The sequence below is a fragment of the Staurois parvus genome, unplaced genomic scaffold, assembly GCF_062004578.1.
Source record: "Staurois parvus isolate SC_StPar_1 unplaced genomic scaffold, SC_StPar_1.0 ptg000209l, whole genome shotgun sequence".
In the NCBI taxonomy this organism is placed as follows: Eukaryota; Metazoa; Chordata; class Amphibia; order Anura; family Ranidae; genus Staurois; species Staurois parvus.
Genome location: NW_028318005.1, coordinates 6,810,927 through 6,833,182, shown reverse-complemented (window position 1 = coordinate 6,833,182; position 22,256 = coordinate 6,810,927). Strand labels below are relative to the sequence as shown.

Sequence of the window (22,256 nt, the reverse complement as noted above, 5' to 3'; positions counted from 1 at the left end):
TTTGCCTTCCTCTGGATCAACTGTGGGTATAGGATTATAACTTTTTTTTTTTTTTTTTTTTAATGGTTGAACTGGATGGACTTTTGTCTTTTTTCAGCCAGACTAACTATGCAACTATGTAAGTCAGCCATACATGGTTCAAAATTCAGCTGGTTCAGCAGGGACCGGACGTATTTCAATCCATGTATGGGCAGGCTGATTGTATGCAAGTTGATCCATCAATCAACTTGGGTACAACTAGACTGTCAGATTTTTTTTTCTTTTGTATATGCAATTACTGCCAGAGGTTATAGCCACTAGAAGTAATCATTGTGTTCTGCTGGCCAGGAGCCCGTCAGAAAAGAAAAAAAAATATGCAGCTTTTACAGGCATCTGGCTTTTTTATGCCTTTCAATTCAGTCCAGTGTTAGCCTATGTGGCCATGCACATTGGGCATTTCGATCAGTATTTTAAGAGCAGTGTTTAAGGCCAGTTGACAACCAGAATGCAGTGTGGGAATGGGAATCCCGCACTCCGTGAGCATTTCCTGCACCGCATTCAAAAACACACTGCACTTGTGATCTGCAGCAGGTGTCAGTTTTACCTTAATGACACCCCAAACGCAGGTCACAAAAGCAGTGCGTCTGCCAGCACCGGATCACATAATACAGTAGTAGCATACAATCTGGTTGCTGTGCGTTTTTTTTGGTGCAGTCCGACACAATTGCAGCTCATTCAAATTTACCCTAGCATTCACACCTAAGCATTTTCTGCAGCATTTTACAAAAATGCAGTACAGTCCATTTAACACGATTTCCTATGGGACTTGTTCACATCTGCGCGTTTTCACCTGGTGCGGTTTTTGGAAAGGGTCAGAGACTTTTTTGAACGCAAAAAATAGCATTTTTGGTTCTATAGACTTCAATGGAAACGCTGCAGAAAAGCATGTATTGCATTTCTGCCGTGTTTGTGCTGCATTTTGCATTTTAAATCTGCCTAGCAACAAGAAAACTAAAAAAAAAAAAAAAAACGCATAAAAAACGCTGCAAAAACGCAATGCAGAATGGCTCAAACGCAACCTGCATAGGTGTGAACATCGATGAATAGGCTGTAATCGCACTGCACTCAGATTGCATGCGACTTGCACAGGAATGTATAGTGTGACCCGGCCCTCAAAAGGCAGAAAAAAGAAAAAATTATCCAAAGCTGTGTTTGGAGAGAAGCTTATGAGCATTTACATGTGAACGTGCCTATATTATTATTATTGTACAGGATGTATATAGCGCCAACAGTTTGCGCAGCACTTTGCAAAATGAATGCATGCTTATGAACACAAATGTAATCTAATGGCTTGAATACATGAATATTCTAGCCAATAGAATGAGTTTATGCTTCTAAACGCCATACGCATGAGAACGCACCTAAATGCAATTGAGGAAACAAGGGATTAGAGGCATTTTTTTTCTGCTAACATCTGGCAGCCTATTGATGCATAAGTTTATACACCCGTGTGCATGAGCCCAAAAGGTGTACTCTGATTTCACTGCAGACTATGAGCATCATTCTGAAACTACAGCAATTCGGATACAGCCTACCTCACTTTCTGGCTGGGGGACATCCTGCATCATCTAGCTCTTTCCTCCACAAGCTGGCTGTTTTTGGCCAACCCCTTTCATTCATTGAGTTTCAGCTCTTTCAGTCATGGAGACTCAGCATCACATACTGACATTACCTAGGGTAGTCTGCCTAAAATCTCCCCCTCCTCTATACTGACCCCCACCCATCAAAGGCATTTTTATATTTGCATAACTCCTTCTGGCCTCAGCCCTCTGAAGAAGGGAGCATTCTGCTTAATTGGACTAGCTGTGAGGTGTGGTCCTCTCATTACTGCCTGTTTTAACCCCTAAAATCCTGCACCACCATAGCACAACCATGAGAATAGCACGCTGTAACATCATGGCCCCATTCACTTAAATGCGATGTTGGTGGGTTGATAATTTTCGCCTGTGTGTATCAGCAGCCTAACTACAAAGGTCAAGTAAAAAGAGAAGTACAGGCAAGCAGATATTCTGACAGCACCACAGCACCGTGGTAGTTCATTGAGAACGACAAGCCAACAGCCACCAAGGCTGTTGGGACTTGTAGTTCGTTCGTTCATAGAACTCTGTAAAGAAAGGACGCGGCCATGTGGGCGGAGCCCCGCACAGCCGCACTGTTTTTAAATCTGACAGCTAGCAGGGGGAACTTCTCCCTGTACTTCTGTCACGGGGGGTCCAGCAGACGGGGGCTGCAGCATTGGGAACAGCCCCCAAAGGTGAACTTATCCTTTTTATGTTTTCCTAAAGATCAATTAACCACTTGTTAGCTCTTTTCATAATATTGATTTCAAGATATGCATCTGAGGTTATTGACAACAGATTTGTTTTGCTCAGCAGCAAGAGATTAAAGGGATAGGTTCACATTTTATTAAAAATAAAAAAAATAAAAATAAATGCACATCTTTTTGCTGCTAAAAAAAATAGTGCATTTATTTTCTTTTTACTACACTGGAGCCTGCAAAGCATTGCACCTGTGATCAGCAGATTGTGGGTGCAATGCCAGGTTCCTGCAGACTCTCATGCCTGTGCCAAGCAGACAGTTACTGGATTGCAGCAAGAATCAATGAACTACCTAAAGTGATCACCAGTGCCCTCACAGTTCAATGAGAACTACAAGCCATTGGCAGCCGTGGCTGACAGTACTTGTAGTTTATTCATTCACAGAACACTGTGAATGAATGATGCAGCTGTGTTGGAGGAACGCCACATGGTCGCACTGTTAAATTATGTTAAAATGTAAATGATGACAGCCGGCGCACTGAGAGGATCCCTGTCAGCTGTCACAGGGAGAGGGGAGAGAAGGCAGGAGCTGGAACATGTTACATGTTCAACCCCCAATGCGGTGAAGCATGTAACAGGTTCCAAAGGTGAACATAAAGCAGAGTTCCACTCAAAAGGGGAAGTTCCGTTTTAATGCTTTGTCCCCCACTCCCCATTAAGGATTGGCACCTTGGTACCCGAATTTGAGAGGTACCTGCTAACACTTCTGCTGCAATCTCCTAGGCGATCGGAAGTGGAAGTTATCCTCCCTCCCTGACATGTGACAGGTCCCAGAAGATTACGGTACTATTCACAAAGCGCAGCACTTCTCGTGCATGCGCAGTGGGCACCCAGCTGTGAAACCGCAAGCTGTCACAGCCGGATGCTCACACTAAAGATGCCGATGCCAGGGAGAGAAGACGGCCAGTGAAACCAACTGTGGTGAGGACACCGTTAGACCGAGGGACAGGTAAGTGACTATTTTAAAAGTCAGCAGCTAGGTTTTTTTTTTTCCAGCTGGAACTTTGCTGTAAAGTTGTTCAGATAGTTTAGCCCTACATTCATATATCATACTTGGCACAAGTGTGTATGCACTATAGCATCCCAAGGAACATGTCAGAATGGCAGGTAGCTGGCACAGCTAATGTTCCCATCCAAAGTTGGCGGCTGCTGTTGCCAACTTCTGAACCCAGTGCCACTTCTGAGATGCCACTGCGTGTGAGCTTGCACAGGCCAGCTGTGCTTTGGTACATTGAGCAATGGCAGCCTCAGGCTGGAACAGATAATCTTCCTGATAGGTTCCTTTTTATTTATATACACACACAAATCAAGTCCAACTGAGCCCACATTATTATTTAAATGGCACCAGCATTGGTTGCAAAGGTTACTGAGTTGAAAAGGTAACAGAAATTTACAAAATAGGTGTTCCCATAAAAGCCACAATTGCTAAGACCAAACATGGATTAAAATTCGTCTGGTTCAGCTAAAAAAGTTGACCAAACTCATTCATTTGTCCTGTGCAAATCTAAATTTGAGATGCAGATTATGTTAAACATCTATAAACAGCTATTTAAAAGAAAAAACTTCTGCACAAAAGCACGCCTGAGCATAACTTTAAAGCAGAGCTCCACCCAAAAGGGGAAGTTCCGCTTTAAGTCTATGTCCCCCGCTCCCTATTAGGATTGGCACCTTTGGGGAGTGGGTACCCGAATTGGACAGGTACTCATTCCCACTTCCACTGATCACCTAAGGCGATCAGAAGCAGAAGTTGTCCCGCACCCCCCTTCCTTCCAGTAGTCTTCTGGGACACGTGACAGGTCCCAGACGACTACGGGGACATTCACAAAGAGCAGCACTTCTCACACATGCGCAGTGGGTACCCGGCTGTGTAGCTGCAAGCTGTCACAGCCGGGTGCCCACACTGAAGATACCAGCTCCAGGGAGAGAAGACAGCCAGTGAAACCAGCCATGGTGAGGACACCAATGGACCCTGAAACAGGTGTCTGTATTTTAAAAGTCAACAGCTACAGTTTTTGTAGCTACTGACTTTTATTTTATTTTTTTTTCAGCTGGAACTCCGCTTTAAGGCTGTCCATACACAGATCAAAATTCAGCTGGTTCAGCAGGGTCTGACCATTCAGTTTTTTCTGCATTTTAAAACCAGAGCTTTCAAGACCCAGGCTGATCTATGGGCGATCAGATGAAAAAGGACTTGTGTCTGTTTGCATCAGGCTACCTCTAATCCATCAGGTTTAGGTCCAGAAAAATGGAAAAGAATGTAGACCTTTCCCATTTTTAACTGAACCTGAAGAGATTCAGAGGCAAGCAGATTCTGCAGGAAGAGAAGTCTTCATCATGTTGCATGCAGTAGGGAGGCATTGAGGAGACTGGTCACAGCAAATAGCTTAGCAGCTTGGATGACCAGCCTCATTAACAGGAAACGCTGCAGCTACAACAGCAGCATTTTTTCAATCATCTATAAATGAAAGCAGCTGGTGACTGCATGAAGATTGCCCCAGCAATAAAATCGGGGCACTTTTTTTTTTTTAGTTAGACCATGACAGCAGATTCAGTACAGAACTGCCACTGCCAATCACTCATAATGCTAGTTGCCTGGCTGTGTTTAATCCTTTGTGTCATTGAACATATACACAGATCAAGATTGTCAAAAGTTCTCATCTGCATATATACTCTGAAAGTTTTGAAGCCACAAAGTAGGACACCCCGTGTATGATACACAGGAACAAACAAACAAAAAAAAAAATTCTGCCATGAGCTAACAAGGGCTTTCGTGCCTCTGCTTCCTCATGATAAAACTGCCAACTCCACCACCCATTTTAAAAGCAGTGCAAAACAATTTACTCCGATTACCCAATTTAAAAGATAATCTAATTTTCCAGTTAAAGGCACTCCCAGCTTCAGTAAGGCCAAATTGTTTCTGCTTAAGTTGAACATACACTAGTAAAATTTCATTCACAATTTATATTTTTGGAACATTCATTCGATTTTCTAATTGTAAATGGAGTCAAACTGATGCTCGTTTTGGACTGCAATGAGGAGAACATTCAAAGGAGTATGCATATCTTTTTCTTGGATTTCTACTAGTGAATGTGGCTTTTATTTAGAAAAGTCCATGCATTCCAAAACCAAATGTTAAAAACAAAAGTTTTTTTAAAAACTTTCAAATTACATTTGTCAGGGAATCACATGTGCTGATGAAAATTTCCGTACTAATATTTATACTAGTGTATGGCCAGCTTTAGGCAGCATTCGCCTTCAAGATGGTCATACACCAGTAAATCCAGTATTTCAAGAAAACAATCAGCCAGAGGCATCCAGTACAATGGGTGATAACACAAAGGAAAAGCATAACATAGATGCAGACAACTGTGATGCCCACCTAAAAAAAAAAAAAAAATGCAGATAAAAAGGGATATTTTATATATATAAATATATATACACACATACATACAATACACACACACATCATGTTTTCAAGTGTCACAGATACATACAATATGAAATACAGAAAGATGAAGAGTGATACAGGATTAATTACGGAGAGATACACAGTAGCTGCTATTCCAGATCTGACCTATGTCACCAACCTGCTACCAACTACCCAGAAACTTACATATATGAAAATAAGGCATGTAATTTATGAATATTTCTGTGCTCAGCTCGTAATGTGGACCCTCACACAAGATCAGTGGTGACTTTTGTTTGTGTCTGTAATTTACCATATGTTGTTTTACTATGCCTTCATCATCTCTGTACCCAATAAAACTTTTGAAAAGAAACATGTGGACCCCATCCAAAACCTTTCTATGGAGGAAAGCAGTTGTCATGGGGACTGGGGACTTTATATTAAAGTATATGTAAACCTTCACCTTATAAAACATCCAATTTAATTTAAAAAAGAAATGAAAGGCAAACCATTTGTGTATACATATATAAAAAGTATAATTACCTTGTCGTCCCCCCCCCCCCCCCATTTGTGATCAAATACTCTCTGTTCTCAGCTGCCAATGCAGTTTGGAGAGGTGGGGGATTTTTCCAGTGAATGGCTGTGCAGGGACGGTGTGTCAGCACACATCTAAGCATTGGAGAGCTGCACAGTTCTCAGCAAAGCTAAAGAACTGACCACACTGTGGTCTCATGCCTTGTGTGGTCAGTTTTTGAATAGAAAAGCAGGGGGACTGGCATCAACACCAGCGATTTTACACAAAGAAAGCAATACAAACAGAACAGGATGCTTTTTCATACAAGTACATGGTACAAACAGGCACGTATCAGGAATATGAAATGCTGGGTTGACATATTTTTTAACATTGCTGGGCAAACAGATTTTTCACTCCTGATCAGATTCATTTATATGCAGGAGGTACCTTCATGTCTAATAAAGTGGAAGAAATGCAATTATGTGTGTGATGTAACATTTTTTTGTCTCAATTAGCTATAGGCAATGGGCATATTAGAAACATTTTATTGTTGCACCTTTCTGCTCTGTGCAGCTGCTACAATGTGGAAGTGTAAATCAACAGCCTGCATTTAACTCTATATATGACCTATCGTTCATATGAGCATTAACATGAATTGTCATCTTACCTGTGCAGTCTGTGAGCATTAGGCTCCATGTACACTGCAGCTGATAAACTCACGTTTAGGAGCTTTTCTGCGGTTTTTTTTCAGCAGCCCCTGAACTCTCCCTAATGTTTTCCTATGTGTCCATGTACACTATGTTGTTTACAGGCAGTTGATTTTACAGTCGTTTTTTTGAACGCAACAAACTTGCGTTCAGGAGTAGATTTTATCAGCGTTTCAAACGCTTGTAAACGTGTGTAAAGGCAGCTAACTTTGTTTATAAGCGTTTGGAAATTTTTTTTAACCCATTTCCAGATGCTGTCCAGAGCCTTTTTTCATCATGAAAAATGCATACAAAGCATTTTCCCGGTACTCAAATGGACCGAGCACGCTATACTTTTGAGGTTTCGCATGAAAGAAAATATGTTAGACACTGCTGCAATAATTTCTGCACAAAAATGAGCTGGAACACATCCAAACACCACAAAAAAAAAAAAAGACAGCTAATCTCAACAAATACTGCTCTCTCTGCTTCTGCTCTATTTCTTTCAAAATGTCTGAAATTGTTAATTTTTTTACTGTTTTTCAGTGCATTCTGGGCATTTTGGAAGGTCTCCTGAGGTTATCTTTAAAAAACGCTTCAAAACACAAACGTGAATAAACGCGAATAAAAGCGGTATGCAAACGCGGCTCAACAGACATTTTTTAACCTACGTTTTCCAGCAGTCAGTTTCCATCGTTTAGAAGTGTCCCGTGTACATGCAGCCTTACACTATTACAGATCTGCTTTTTCTAGGTAAAAGAGGTCCAACTGTACCAAAAACTATGAATATTCAATGATAATTTAATTAACACATCAGCCATAAAATGTGTTGCACAACAGTTACTTACCTTACTTATAAACTAGAAATCATGGTGGGTCCCAAATGGCTCAAACTTGAAATCTGCCCATATTCATATTGCTATTGAATTAGTTCAAGTACCGATTCTGCTGGTATAAGACAAGCCATTTGAAACTATTAAAAACACACTAAACTCCACACAAAAAATTAAGATATATAGGAAAAAGTAAGGATTTTTTTTTATATGCCTTTTAATGCAGTAAGTTTGTGTTTTAGTGTTTTAGGGCCTGTTCACACCAGAACACAGTGCGGGGGGTCAACCCATGTTCTGTGCGTGTTTCTCAAATTGCACTTCAGTTGTGATCTGCAGCGGGTGTGAATGTTAAGTTACAGACACCTCAAACATAAATCCCAAATGCAGTATGTTTGTCTGTACCAGATGTGATCCGTTTTCCAAAAGTAATGCATGCACTACTTTTGGTGTGGCGTGATTTGAGGCTATTCAAAATGAATGGTCTCAAATCACAAACTGAACCTCTCGAAAACCGAGTTTCTTGTCTTTCCCCCCAGCCCGGACACCACCCCCATTGACTTTTCCGTCACATCCAACAACGCCACAATCAAACCCGCCCCACAGGCCAGAGTACTGGGTGTCATTCTGGACTCCAACCTATCCTTCCAGCCCCAAGTCCAATCTTTAACAAACTCGTGCAGACTCCACCTCCGCAACATCGCCAAAATCCGCACGTTCCTAACCCCAGAAACCATTAAACAGCTCATCCACTCTCTCATCATATCACGACTCAACTACTGCAACTCCCTCCTCACTGGCCTGCCTCGCTGCTGGCTATCCCCGCTTCAGTCGATCCTGAATACGGCTGCCAGACTCATTCACCTTTCCAACCGCTCCATCTCCGCAACCCCCCTCTGCCAATCCCTCCACTGGCTTTCGATTGCACAACGGATCAAATTCAAAATCCTAACACTGACGTACAAAGCCGTCCACCACACTGCCCCTAACTACATCACTGACCTAATATCCAAGTACCGCCCAGCACGCACACTCCGCTCCTCACAAGACCTCCTTCTCTCTAGTTCCCAGGTCTCCTCCTCCCATGCCCGCCTCCAGGACTTCTCCAGGGTGTCATCCATCCTCTGGAACTCCCTGCCCCAACCCATCAGATTATCACCTACTCTCCTCTCCTTTAGGCGCACCCTGAAAACCCATCTCTTCAGGGAAGCCTACCCCACCCCCTGCTAACTTGCCGACCTCCTCCACTCTTCCTACCACTCCATCCCCCACAGCTATCTCCTCCTGTACCACTATCCCCTCCTTCCTAGATTGTAAGGTCCAAGGAGCAGGGCCCTCAATCCCCTCATGTTTTGCATTGTATTGGTATTGTTCTGTTACATGTTCTGTCCCTCTTTGTAATGTACAGCGCTGAGCGAACTATTGGCGCTTTATAAATACTGTATAATAATAATCACACTATACTGAACTGTATGTGAACTGCACAGGAGCATGTAGCGTGTTCCTGTGCGATTCCAAATGTAAACCGGCCCTCACTGCATGAAAATGGACAAATGTAAAGAGGCCCTTAAAGAATGTGAACATTTTCAGTCTAGATCAGCCTTTCTCAACCCTTTACCCCAGAAGATCTCCTAAAAAATTGCTCAGGTCTCAGGGAACCCATACTAAAACTAGTTCATGGAAGGTCAATGGGAAAATGCCCCTTACAATGGTGATCAGCAGGAAGGATACTCTCTTACAACCAGGGGTGGACTGACCATTCGAGCACTTGGGCACTGCGCGAGGGCCCGGGGTCAGTAAGGGGCCCCATGAGATGCCCCTGGTACCTTTCATTGGCTTTTTCATAGGCTCTTTTGGGTGTGGGTGAGGACACAGGGGCCCCATGAGCCCCATTGCCCAGGGGCCCCATGAGTTGTCAGTCCGCCCCTGCTTACAACTAAAAAAATCCCAGGTGTCCTACTGCTGGCTTTGATGTTGATCCTGGAACTATTCATGCACCATCAAATCATCATCATGGAAGCCTCATCAACGTCTGCAGAAACCCTAGATGAGAATGGCTGGCCTTAGATCATGCTTATACATCACGAACACTGAGTGCTGTGCAAACCCGAAGGTGGAATGCATAAACATTTCAGAAAAATGAAAGTGTGTTTTCTGTCCACATTTTAATATGCAGTATGATTTAATGCTTCTCATTTTTACATTTTTATTTAAATAGATTTTACTTTGTGATTTTATACCATTTATACAACATTGATGTGGACCTTTCAGCAAACTTACCTGTCTGCATGAATACATTTCTGATGTCACAATATACAGCAACAGCAGAAAGAAAGAACGTATCTTTGAACATTAAAAAACAGTAATTTAGCTCCCGGTATGCAACTTTGCCCAGATTGAGATGCCATCACTTGGCTGCAGGCAGGGGAAAGTATTTCCTCAGTTTCCTTTCCCTCAGTAATCAAACTGCAACACTCTCATTGACTCGGCGATCAGGGTCAAACACTAGCCAGTTTAGCATATTTCTGCAGCGGGTATGGTCAGGTGTTTCCAGCCAACCATGGACTTGAAACCTGTACAAATCAATGGTAGACTGCCACTGTCTGTGGATGTTCACATGTAATCATACACAGTTATTGATGGATGTGCACTCCTGGACAAGAAAAGCTTGCTTCCAGGGGCACACAATTGTCCCTAATCACAGATAATCACTCTCTGCGCAATTAAATGCAAACAGCTGTGGACAGTGTCAGTGTGCCATTGATTTCTACAGACTTCCTGTCCGTGATTAATTGGAAACACCTGAATATACCTGCCACAGAAATACGCTGATCTAGGAGGTGTACGGCCTAATCCAGTGTGTGTATGAGTCTTAACACTTTGTAGCAACTCACAAGATGAGAGGTTGCAGGGGAAGGCTGAACTGTGACAGACATTTGTGAACACAGTAAAGTGGACACAGGCACAGCGGGGGTTGTCAGATTTGTACTTCACTACACAAATCAATGAGCAGTGCTGCTCATCCAAACAGTCCGTTACATGCAAATAGAGCTTCTGAACAACCCTGGATGCATCCATTGTGTGTTTTTGTGAAGTTCCTAGCCACACACAAACTGGCCTGAAGATAACTGGTCAGTTTGTATGTTGCCACAGTACAGAATGCCCCTGCGTCCAGAGGTGGCCTTCAGCCGAGTTGGAATGTGGGGCACTATCTACCCCTGTCTATTCATGTAAATGGAGATATACTCTGATCCTATGTTAGGAATTCCTGAAAGAGAGAAATTAAATTGTATTTAAAGCCAAAACATTTTATTTAATCTATTTAAAAGCAGCCCATCAAGACATCTTTGACATCTTTCAAGGTACAAGCTCCCAGGATCTCATTCTCATCCTTGATACTCTGCATATTGAGTTACTGACCAAAAACATGCGAATAGGCAATCATATATGGAGTAACCCTAAGTACTTATCCATGAATGGGGAGGACAGCCCTGGAACTTGTACCTGCAAAAAAGAGTCAGCAAGGTCACCATCTTATATTTCGGTGTGGACAGCTTCTTTTGAGATACACCATGAACAGGGAACTGAGAGAGTGTTAATTATTTGAAGTAAACCTGCCAAAGAGGCATTGTATTGGCTCCTCATCATCTGTTTTAGCCCCTTCAACCCCAAAGTAGTGGGACACCTACAGAGCAGCTCCGTTCACTTGAATGGATCACGTTCGGTGGGCTTAGCAACAGAGGTATAATTCCTGCCGCGGTAGTAAAGCAATGCACTGTAGCATGTGTACACCCCCTGCCTCTGCAGCTAAAGGGGGTAGCAATTGCAGGCAGTAAAAGCAAAGCTCAATCACAGGGTATTACCATTCCCCCAACTGCTAGTGTGTACAAGCCTCTTTTGATAAACCATTAAATCGATGGGTTTACTTCTGCTTTAAATACCCAGACAATGACTACATCTGATAGAATGAAATTACTGTTCAGCTGATAACTATACACCCAGCTCCTTTGGTTTTCAATTGAAGTTTGTTGAGCTGGGTGGTGCCGACAAGGCCCCCCACTGCTCAAATCATCTTAAATTTTACATCCTCCTTTTTCTAGCAGATGAAGAAAAGTTCATTCTGATACTGCTGTAGCCACAGTGGGTTCTATCACAGCATGGTTTTGCATTTCCCTTTTATCATACAGATATGCTAATGATTCCACTGTTCAGGAGCCTGAAAGGCAGACTGCCAACACCCTAATACAATGTGCTACAGGGATCTATCATTGCTATTTGTATATACTGGAAATCAAATCAACCAGCTGTGTCTGCTAAATCTGATTTGCGGTTTGCATAAAAGACTAAAAATGTGTTCATGTGTTATTGCACTGTATATATTGAATTCATTTGTTACAAAAAAAAATAACAAAAACTATAAATGTAAGCTGTAAAAATTTGCTACAGCTTACAGATCTATAGTGAAAAATAACTAAGAAATATATCAAACTGGATCTGAGTTATGATCTTCATTGCCTACTTACATTGGACCAGCTTGGCACAATGTAAGTAGTGATGCACCGATATATTGACCACCGAAAATTATCGGGTGAAAACAGGGTTATCTGCATTTTGCAGATTGAAAAAGAAAAGAAAAAAAAAAAAAAAAAAAGGTGCCGATAATGATAATGGACTGCAATGCAAAATTGCGTCTCATTGACTTTAATGCAAAAGCGCCCCCTATTGACTTCTATGCAAAAACATCTCTATTCAAGTTTTTTTAATTAATTATATGTGTACGCGCACGCACGCACGCACGCACGCACACACACACACTTGAATAGAAATTTTTTTTTGCATTGAAGTCAATAGGGGGCGCTTTTTCAATTTATTTTCTGTCCAATTTTTGTGTGTTACTTTCAATGAAAGTTATTTTACGTTACTGGATTGTATTTTTAAAATCCAAAGTAATTTAAATTCATGATAATAATTAAAAAGTCCAATATAATACAATTATATATTAAAAAAAATTTTTTTGTAAAAACTGTCCATTTCAGTTTATTTTTTTAAGTGAATCCTGAACTTTCAGTTTCAGTCCACAATTTTCATTTTGGTGCACCATTAAATATAAATGTGCATATTTTATACCCAATGAGCCACTGGGGAAGCCAGAAATCACTGTAGTAGTTGGTGCTACTACAGCAATATACACAATGTTCTGGGTCCTGCTCAGGTTGTTTACAAGCGACTGCCCCATTGCACACTGACCACAGGGGTCACACACTTCACACTGCACCATTCACATAATGCCTTTTGGTATTTTTTTCCAAGGAATATAAGTCTTTCTCTGGTTGCCTGAGGTGGGAAGGAGGGGCGGTGGCGTCTCAATATGTGAACCACTACAGCAGGTAGGTAAGACAGATGCCTAAACTCCAGTAATTGTTTTTTTTTTTGTTTTGGACTGCTGAAGGGAAAATCCTGTGTAATGATTTTGTAGTCGTATCACACTTGGTGAGTTTTTCCAGTCCCAGTAACATTTTAGGCACTAGGGATCCTTCCTCAGCAGTGAAATCAACAAAAATCTGACAGAGGTTCAGACCCTTCCTCAGCTAATAAAAGTTTTGGTGGAGATTCTAATTTTCATGGCAAACTTTCAGGGTGTGCCCTCTTCTTCAAGGTCCAAGCAGTACTAATACACTACTGCTTGAACCTTGAAGTAGAGGGCACAACCTGAAAATTTGTATGTTATTGCAAATTAAAAAAGTATCAAGAACATTACTCAATTGTTCTTTTTGCAAGTGGTTACAATCACCTCAAGGTAGAGCTTCTCCAACTGCTGCTTTCGGAGAGGAGAAGAGAAAAGAGAAGCAGATACCAAACCACCATTGGGGTGACACGGAGCTGTGGATCCTTTCACATATACCAGCCATGCTGGTACTAGGCAATTGCCAGTCAGGGCCTAAATAATATTTTCATAGGCCTGTATTCCGATATCCATTTTGAGAAGAAAAACAACGCTCATCTAATACTCTTCATTAGAAGAACAAAATGGAGTTTGCTGTTCAAACAACCAAAGCAGAAATTTAAACAACTCTTGGCATTTAGACCAAAGAGTAAACAACATACTGTAACACAGAGATGGACAAATGAATGACATGAACTGTGTAGATAAGCCGGAGATTGTTCTCAATAAAATATTTTAAATCCCTTACAGTGCCTTGAAAAAGTACTCATATCCCTTGAAATTTTCCACATTTTGTCAGGTTACAACCAAAAAAGTAAATGTATTATATTGGCATTTTATGTGATAGACCAACACAAAGTGGCACATGAGTGGAAGGAAAAATTATAGTTTTCAAAATGGTTTACAAACAAAAATCTAAAAAGTGTGGCGTGCATGTGTATTCAGCCCCCGAGTCAATACTTCGTAGAACCAACATTCACCGCAATTACAGCTGCAAGTCTTTTTGGATATGTCTCTTCCAGCTTCTACAGAGTGACATTTTTGCTCATTCTTCTATGCAAAATAGCTCAAGCTCTGTCAGATTAGATGGAGAGCGTCTGTGAACAGCAATTTTCAAGTCTTGCCACAGATTCTCGATTGGATTTAGGTCTGGACTTTGACTGGGCCATTCTAACATATAAATATGCTTTGATCTAAACCATTCCTTTGTAGCTCTGGCTGTATGTTTAGGGTCGTTGTCCTGCTGGAAGGTGAACCTCAGCCCCAGTCTCAAGTCTTTTGCAGACTCTAACAGATTTTCTTCTAAGATTGCCCTGTATTTGGCTCCATCCATCTTCCCATCAACTCTGACCAGCTTCCCTGTCCCTGCTGAAGAAAAGCATCCCCACAACATGATGCTACCACCACTATGTTTCACAGTGGGGATGGTGTGTTCAGGGTGATATGCAGTGTTAGTTTTCTGCCACACATAGTGTTTTACTTTTAGGCTAAAAAGTTCAATTTTGGTATCATCTGACCAGAGCACCTACTTCCATATGTTTGCTGTGTCCCCCACATGGCTTCTCGCAAACTGCTAAAGGAACTTCTTATGGCTTTCAACAATGGCTTTCTTCTTGCCACTCTTCCATAAAAGCCAGATTTGTGGAAAGCCTGACTAATAGTTGTCCTGTGGACAGATTCTCCCACCTGAGCTGTGGATCTCTGCAGCTCCTCCAGAGTTACCATGGGCCTCTTGGCTGCTTCTCTGATTAATGCTCTCCTTCCCCAGCTTGACAGTTTAGGTGGGCAGCCATGTCTTGGTAGGTTTGCAGTTGTGCCATACTCTTTCCATTTTCAGATGATGGCTTGAACAGTGCTCCGTGAGATGTTCAACACTTGAGAAATTTTTTTATAACCTAATCCTGCTTTAAACTTCTCCACAACTTTATCCCTGACCTGTCTGGTGTGTTCCTTGGCCTTCATGATGCTGTTTGTTCACTAATGTTGTCTAACAAAACTCTGAGGGCTTCACAGAACAGCTGTATTTATACTGAGATTAAATTACATACAGATGGGCTCTATTTACTAATTAGGTGACTTCTGAAGTGAATTGGTTTCACTAGATTTTAGTTAGGGGTATCATATTAAAGGGGGCTGAATACAAATGCATGCCACACTTTTCAGATATTTGTAAAAAATTTTGAAAACCATTTATAATTTTCCTTCCACTTGACAATTATGTGCCACTTTGTGTTGGCCTATCACATAAAATCTCAATAAAATATATTTACGTTTTTGGTTGTAACATGACAAAATGTGGAACATTTCAAGGGGTATGAATACTTTTTCAAGGCACGGTATGTACTGTCTGTTACTATGATCTGCCCAATAAAGTGTAAAATGTGAGCCAAAAAGAACCTGATTGTAATACCCACGTCCAACTCAAGGTCTAAAAACCAGACCACCATACCAGATCGTACAAAAATCAGTCTATATTTTTTCTCTCGAGCATCTGTACAAAAAGTAACAAAACATGGGAAATATACAAGGATCTGAAGAGTTGCTTTTAGTATTTACAATATTATATGCCTAAAAGTCGCTTGGCATCTTCACTCTGTGCCATTAGGGCTTCGCTGGCATACTTTTGCAGGAGTTCCATTTTCTTTCGTCGGATCAGAGCTTCCTCAATCTGTAAAGAACCAAAAGGGGGATCAATGTGAAAGACTTAATATAAATTTAAAGGACCAAGTACGGATTGTTACAATAATTTACACTCACAAACCACAACTGTTAATAACATTTAAAAATACAATTTAAGCCACTTTCATATGGGGTGCATCAGTTTTGATTGGTGTGGAATCTGTTCGCTGATCACCCGCTGAGCATGGACAAAGCCAACTCTGCTCTATGGGCGGTCAGATGTAAATGAACTAGCTGTTCGTTTACACCCAAATGCCCTCTGATCCAATCTGCCCAGACGGAGGGGAACGGATCCCCTTCAGTTTGTTTATGTTGGATTAGATGTAGGCAGGTGTAAACACACCCAAATCCATTTACATCCGCAGCTCCATAGAGGAGAATAAAAGGTCCGATCAGGTCTGCCAAAAAAATGGACAGGTGGACGTGATTGGACCACTAGTGTGAAAGGGGCCTTAAACAAGATTTATAGTTACTGCACACACTTTAATTTTAGAACATCAGCATTGTAATAGCAATACAAACAATAGTTATTTTTGATAATCCAATATAATCTTACTTAACCACTAGCCTACAGGGCACTTATACCCCCTTCCTGCCCAGGCCAATTTCCAGCTTTCAGCGCTGTTGCACTTTGAATGACAATTGCGCGGTCATGCAACACTGTACCCATATGAAATTTTTATCATTTTTTTGTGACAGATAGAGATTTTTTTCTTAGTTTGTGTTATAAAATTTTGTAAATAAGTGATTTTTCTCCTTCACTGATGTGCGCTAATGAGGCTGCAGTGATGGGCACTGATAGGCTGCACTGATGGACACTGATAGGTGGCACTGATGGGCATTGACAGGCATCACTGATGGGCACTGAAAGGCAGCACTCATATATGGCCACCGATAGGCGGCACTGATGCACACTGATAGGCGGCACTGACTGGCACTGATAGGTGGCACTGATAGGTGACACTGAAAGGCAGCTCAGATGGGCACTATGTGGCATTGATGTGGCACTGAAATGTGGCACTGATGGGCACTGGCAGGTGGCGTGGATGAGCACTGAGAGCTGGCACTGATGGACACTGACAGGTGGCGCTGCTGGGGCTACACAGATCATCAGGGCACACTGATCATCAGTGCCCTGATGATCTGTGTACATGTCCCCTCCGAGGAATGCCAATTACCGTCTCTCCTCACGAGCTGTCAGCATGACAGCTCGCGGGGAGAGAAATGCCGATAACCGGCATTTCCCTGTTTACATGTGATCAGCTGTGATTGGACACAGCTGGTCACATGACCGAGCCAACATCTTCGGCTCTTTCCGTGGATCGGTGATCCGCTGTGTCCGAGGGACACAGCGCAGAGCCGATCGCCTCGCTGCGGGAGCCACTCATGTGCGGTTAGAATGGGAGGACGTCATATGATGTCCTCCCAGAACAAGAAAGCCACCTTGCGTCCGTCATATTACTATATGGCAGGCGGGAGGTGGTTAAAGAATCTACTTTATTATGGTTGTCTGCTGGCCATCTCTTTCCACAACTTCCTGTATTCCCTGCATGCCTTGTAGCTTCTCTTCTGCTCATTCCTTTGATGTATATATTTCTATGATGTGTGTGTTTGTCACAGGCCATGAATATTCACAGGGCATAGTGAATACGTGTCGCAGAATATAAGGAAATATGTTTGGGGATCTTCACATTTCACATAATACATTTCCATTGTGTTCCTTCAGACTAATAGGAGTAGGATAGAAATAGATGAACTACAATGTGGAGAATTAATAGATGATTTTACATTTTGATCATAGATTCATTTTAAGACTTAGGCCTCATTCACACGTCCTATAAGGTCTGAACAAAGAATTCTTGTGGTAGGAATCGCAGGTGGTTGTGAAAAGCTGTCACACGTATCCATGCACATCCAGCAGCTACCTGTAGTCAGGGATGCAGTCATCTGTACATGTAGAAAACCGTTTTTAACCCCTTTCTCCATAAAAAAAGAGACTGATCAGCAATCCTTTGTGCACAGGTTTTCCAACATGTTGGAAGCTTGCTGCATGCAATAACGATCACTTGCAACATTCACAAGTGCTCATTGCTCAACTGTTAATCCCTATATGACTAAATCATTACAAATTATTCTTCAATCAATGACTTCACTTGATTTTATCATGATATATGGCCACATAAAAACGTGTACTTTGCCAATGCAGAGACTGAAATAAGTGGTACTTCCAAGTATTGGGAAGCAAGTGACCCACTCCCTTTTCTCCCACGGTGCATCGCTGGACTCCTTAGCAGCCAAGAGAGGGTCAAGAGATGTCATGTGGGGGTGCAAGGGACAAGTTCCAATCCAAAAGACTTTGAGCTTACACTTTTGTTTTTGCTCCAGTAGGCAAATAGGTGGCAACTGAGTAAAAAGAGTGTAGGTATAGGCAGCACAGGGTAGTTTATTAAATGAACCAGTTATCTGGGTAAAAGTGAGTGGATTAAATCAACTACGGCCTTATTACATCTCTTTAAAATTAATAGTGTTATTGTAGGAAGACAGATGTGACAACTGGCCTCACTGCTACACACTTCTATTAGTACTATGGACAACTCTGTTCAAAGTTGTATAAGAATTGCTCAGACCTTGGTTTCCCCAAATAAAGGATTATACTGAAATGTACTTTATGTCACTGCGTCAAAAATAAAAATGTTTCTGCTTTAAATGTAATTATAAAAAATGGTGCTTTTGTGAATAAAAAGCTTTTCTAAATAGGCCGGCATAAATCTGTACCTTGTCCCGGCTATCTCTGCCCATTTTCTACAAAGGTTAAAATCGTGGTTAAATCCCAACAGGGAATTATTAGAGGTCAGCCAAGTCTAGTTAATTTTAAAATTAGATAAGCTGTGTTGACATTGGCCAATATACCAAGTTCAATCACAACCAATATTTATCTATGTATTGTCTTTTGTAATAAAGCTAGTTAAAGTAAACTTAAACTTGAGTATTTATGATCTATGGTAGTAGAGCTTTCTCTTTGTGAAACTTGAGGAATGATTCTACTCCTAAAAATGTAGTTATTTAAAGAGAACCTATCATTAATTCACATTTCACTTGACTCTATAGGGCATGTCAGCATTAGTCTCTCCGTCCTCCAAGTTCAATGATAGACGCTCTCTAAAAAAGGTCATATGAGGGCATTTGAAAGCAGCAAATTAAGTCAAAAGATGGTTGTGATTTGCATTTAATAACGTAACCCTGTCAGGCAGACTTGCAGTAAAAATTGGATTTTTTTCTACACACTTACCTGTAAAATATAATTTTTTGGAGTACAGGCTATAATGACTGACTGTGGGTTATATGCCACCTATAAGTGAATGGACACTGGCCAAACAATCAAACAGGAACTCCTCCCCCATATAACCCCTCCTACACACACAAGAAGTACTTTTTTTTTTGTAGCAAGCAATGAAAATATAGAAAAGAGGGGAGGGACCTCTGTGTCCCGTGATGTACTCCAAGAAATGGATTTTAAAAGGTAAGTATGCAGACAAAATCCAATTTCCTTTATAGTACATCACGGGACACAGAGCAGGCTATAAGAATGTGGGACGTCCCAAAGCAATAAAACCTTGAGGGGTGGGTGACATCACAATAGCCACCGCCATCAATCCCAAAAGGAGCTACTCAGCTGTTTGCAATACCTTGTGAATGTATAAACTGAAGACCATGTAGCAGCCTTGCAAACCTGAGCAACTGACGCTTGGTGGCGGGTAGCCCAAGTTGCCCCCGCACTCCTGGTAGAGTGTGCTCTCACCAGAAAGGGTGGGACCTTGCTCTTCAAACGATAGGTTTAAATGATTAACTGGTGAATTCACTTAGAAATAATTTATTTGGATGCCACCTGGATCCTTCTGGCAAAATAAACAAGGAATCAGCCTAATCTGCGCCGTCATTCTCAAAAGGACCATTATTGCCTGAACCACATCCAGAGCATGTAAAGATCTTTCTCTTGCTGACTGAGGCCTAGGAATAAGGAGGGAAGGAGGGAAGTACAATGTCTTGATTTAATGGAAACTAGAAACCACCTTTGGCAAAAAAGGATGGATGAGGGAGCCACACCACCTTATCCTGATGCAAAACCAAAAATTTTTCTCTACAAGACCGAGCTGCCAACACTGACACCCTTCTTGCAGAGGTGATTGCCACCAAAAACAGAATTTTCCGAGTTAGCAGAACTAATGGAATTTCCATGAAAGGCTCAAATGGTGGTTTTCTGTCAAGACGAAGTTCAAGTCCCAAGGACATAGGGGCTGTCTGACAGGAGGAACAGTATGCATCACTCCCCGTAAAAAAAGACAAACCAAAGAGTGAGAAGCAATGGGTCTTTGGGGAAAAAAAACGGCCAAAGCTGAAACCTGACTTTAATAGTACCAACAGCCAACCTCTTCTCTACTCCTAATTGGATAAAAGTAAAGTCTCCCAGTCAAATATTTCCGTGGATGCCATTTTTAGACTTCACACCAGGAAATGTATGCCTTCCAAGTTCTATAATAAATGTTCCTAGAAACCAGCTTCCTACAGTTCAACACTGTGTGGATAACCAAGCCTGACACTCCCCTATCTTTTAAGATTTGGGTCTCAATAGCCATGCCGTCAAATTTAGAGACAGAGCTGGGTGCAATATAGGACCCTGAGACAGCAGGTCTGAATCGTCCACTGTGTTATAATCCGCCTGGCAGAGTCTCTAGCAGCCCACCGCACGGACGTCCTCAGGGCGCGGAGTCTGCGGTTCACCGAGCCCCTGATGGTGGGGATGGACTTGATGCAGACTGGAACCAGGTCACGACCCCCGAGTGCGTCCTGCGGTGGTAGAGAGTACTGACAGGGGAGATCAGGGACGGAATCTAATTGGAAGAGGCAGACTGGTACACAGGTCTGATCCGAGCCGGATGGATGGATGCTCGGGTACGGTATGCGTGGTCCGACAGGCCGGGTCGGTATTATGCGGGCAGCGAGGTACAATAGGAGCGAGCTAAGAATAGTCAGGTCACAAGCCAGGTTCAGCAGGGTGCGAGCAAATACAGTACCAGGGGTCAGACGAGAGAATAGTCAGGCAAGCCAGGGGTTAAGCAGGAGAAGATCAGGAACAGGCAGAGGTCGGCAACGGAGTATACAGCAACACAGGATCAGGAACAGGATACATAGACCAAACGGCAACTTGACATACCTGTTCCTCCGTTTAAATAGCCCGCCTCACGCTGTCATTGGTGCCAGGCGCACGTCCGCGATCCCGAGTGCGCATGCGCGAACCCCGCCGCCGCCATGCGCGCCCAGGTCCTACCGCCCGCCTGGTAGTAAGTGTTGGTGTTCTGCGCATGCGCCACCCGACGCGATGCCGCAGAACACCCGTATCCTGACACACTGCTAGCCTCACAATGTCCACGTACCAAGACCTCCTGGACCAGGCTGGTGCCACTAGTATCATCAGAATCACCTTGTCTCGAATCCTGCGTATGAGACGCAACAGTAGCTGAATCGGGGGAAAGACATAGATTAGGGAAAACTGGTCCCACGGTATTACCAAGGCATCCACCCCTATTGTGAGAGGGTCCCGCATCCTGGACACGAACTTGTCTAACTTGTCGTTGAACCTTGACACCAATAGATCCATGTTTAGGCACTCCCAATGCTGGCAGATTGCCGAGAACACCTCGGGAAGCAGGGCCCATTTTCCCGGAAACAACTGCTGACGACTGAAGTAGTCCGCCTGCCAATTCTCTATCCCTGGAATGAATACTGCTGACAGAACTGGAACATGCCCTTCAGCCCAAGCCAGAATGTGATTTACCTCCTGAGCCCTCCGGCTCTTGGTACCACCTTGGTGGTTGATGTATGCCACTTCAGTGGCATTGTCGGACTGAACCCTGACTGACCAACCATGAAGTCTGGTCGTCCAATGTCTCACGGCAAGCCGCACCGCCCAAAGCTCCAGAATATTGATGAGATACACTGAATCATTTTCTTATGGATATTGATGGGAAGGATCTTTTTCTGCAGCGACCAAGTCCCTTGGACTGTGGTCCCCTCTAGAACAGCCCTCCAAACTAAGAGGCTGGCATCGGTGGTTATCAGCTTCCAAAAGCACTGGTGGGAAAGATCTTCCCCTTTCCAAATTCTGAGATTTCAACCACCAATTCAAGCTTTGCTGCACCCATGGGGACAGAGACATGCAGCAATCCAGTGCTGGAATCTTTTTGCTCCACACTGACAGAATATTCCTCTGTAAAGGTCTTGAGTGGAACTGTGCATAGGGCACTGCCTCGAATATGGTCTTCCCCATTAACCTCATACAGAGA

At 42.6% G+C, this 22,256-nt stretch overlaps 1 protein-coding gene across 1 annotated transcript in view; it reads right to left on the bottom strand.

Moving 5' to 3' along the window:
• Positions 1–15,692: 15,692 nt before the first annotated feature.
• The window catches only part of ISY1 (ISY1 spliceosome associated protein), a 36,535-nt gene continuing 29,971 nt past the window's right edge, over positions 15,693–22,256 (bottom strand). The window contains exon 11 of the mRNA XM_089678723.1: positions 15,693–15,904. Within this exon, the coding sequence (XP_089534849.1) occupies positions 15,797–15,904 (108 nt within the window). The 3' untranslated portion in view covers positions 15,693–15,796. The remainder of the gene's footprint in view (positions 15,905–22,256) is intronic.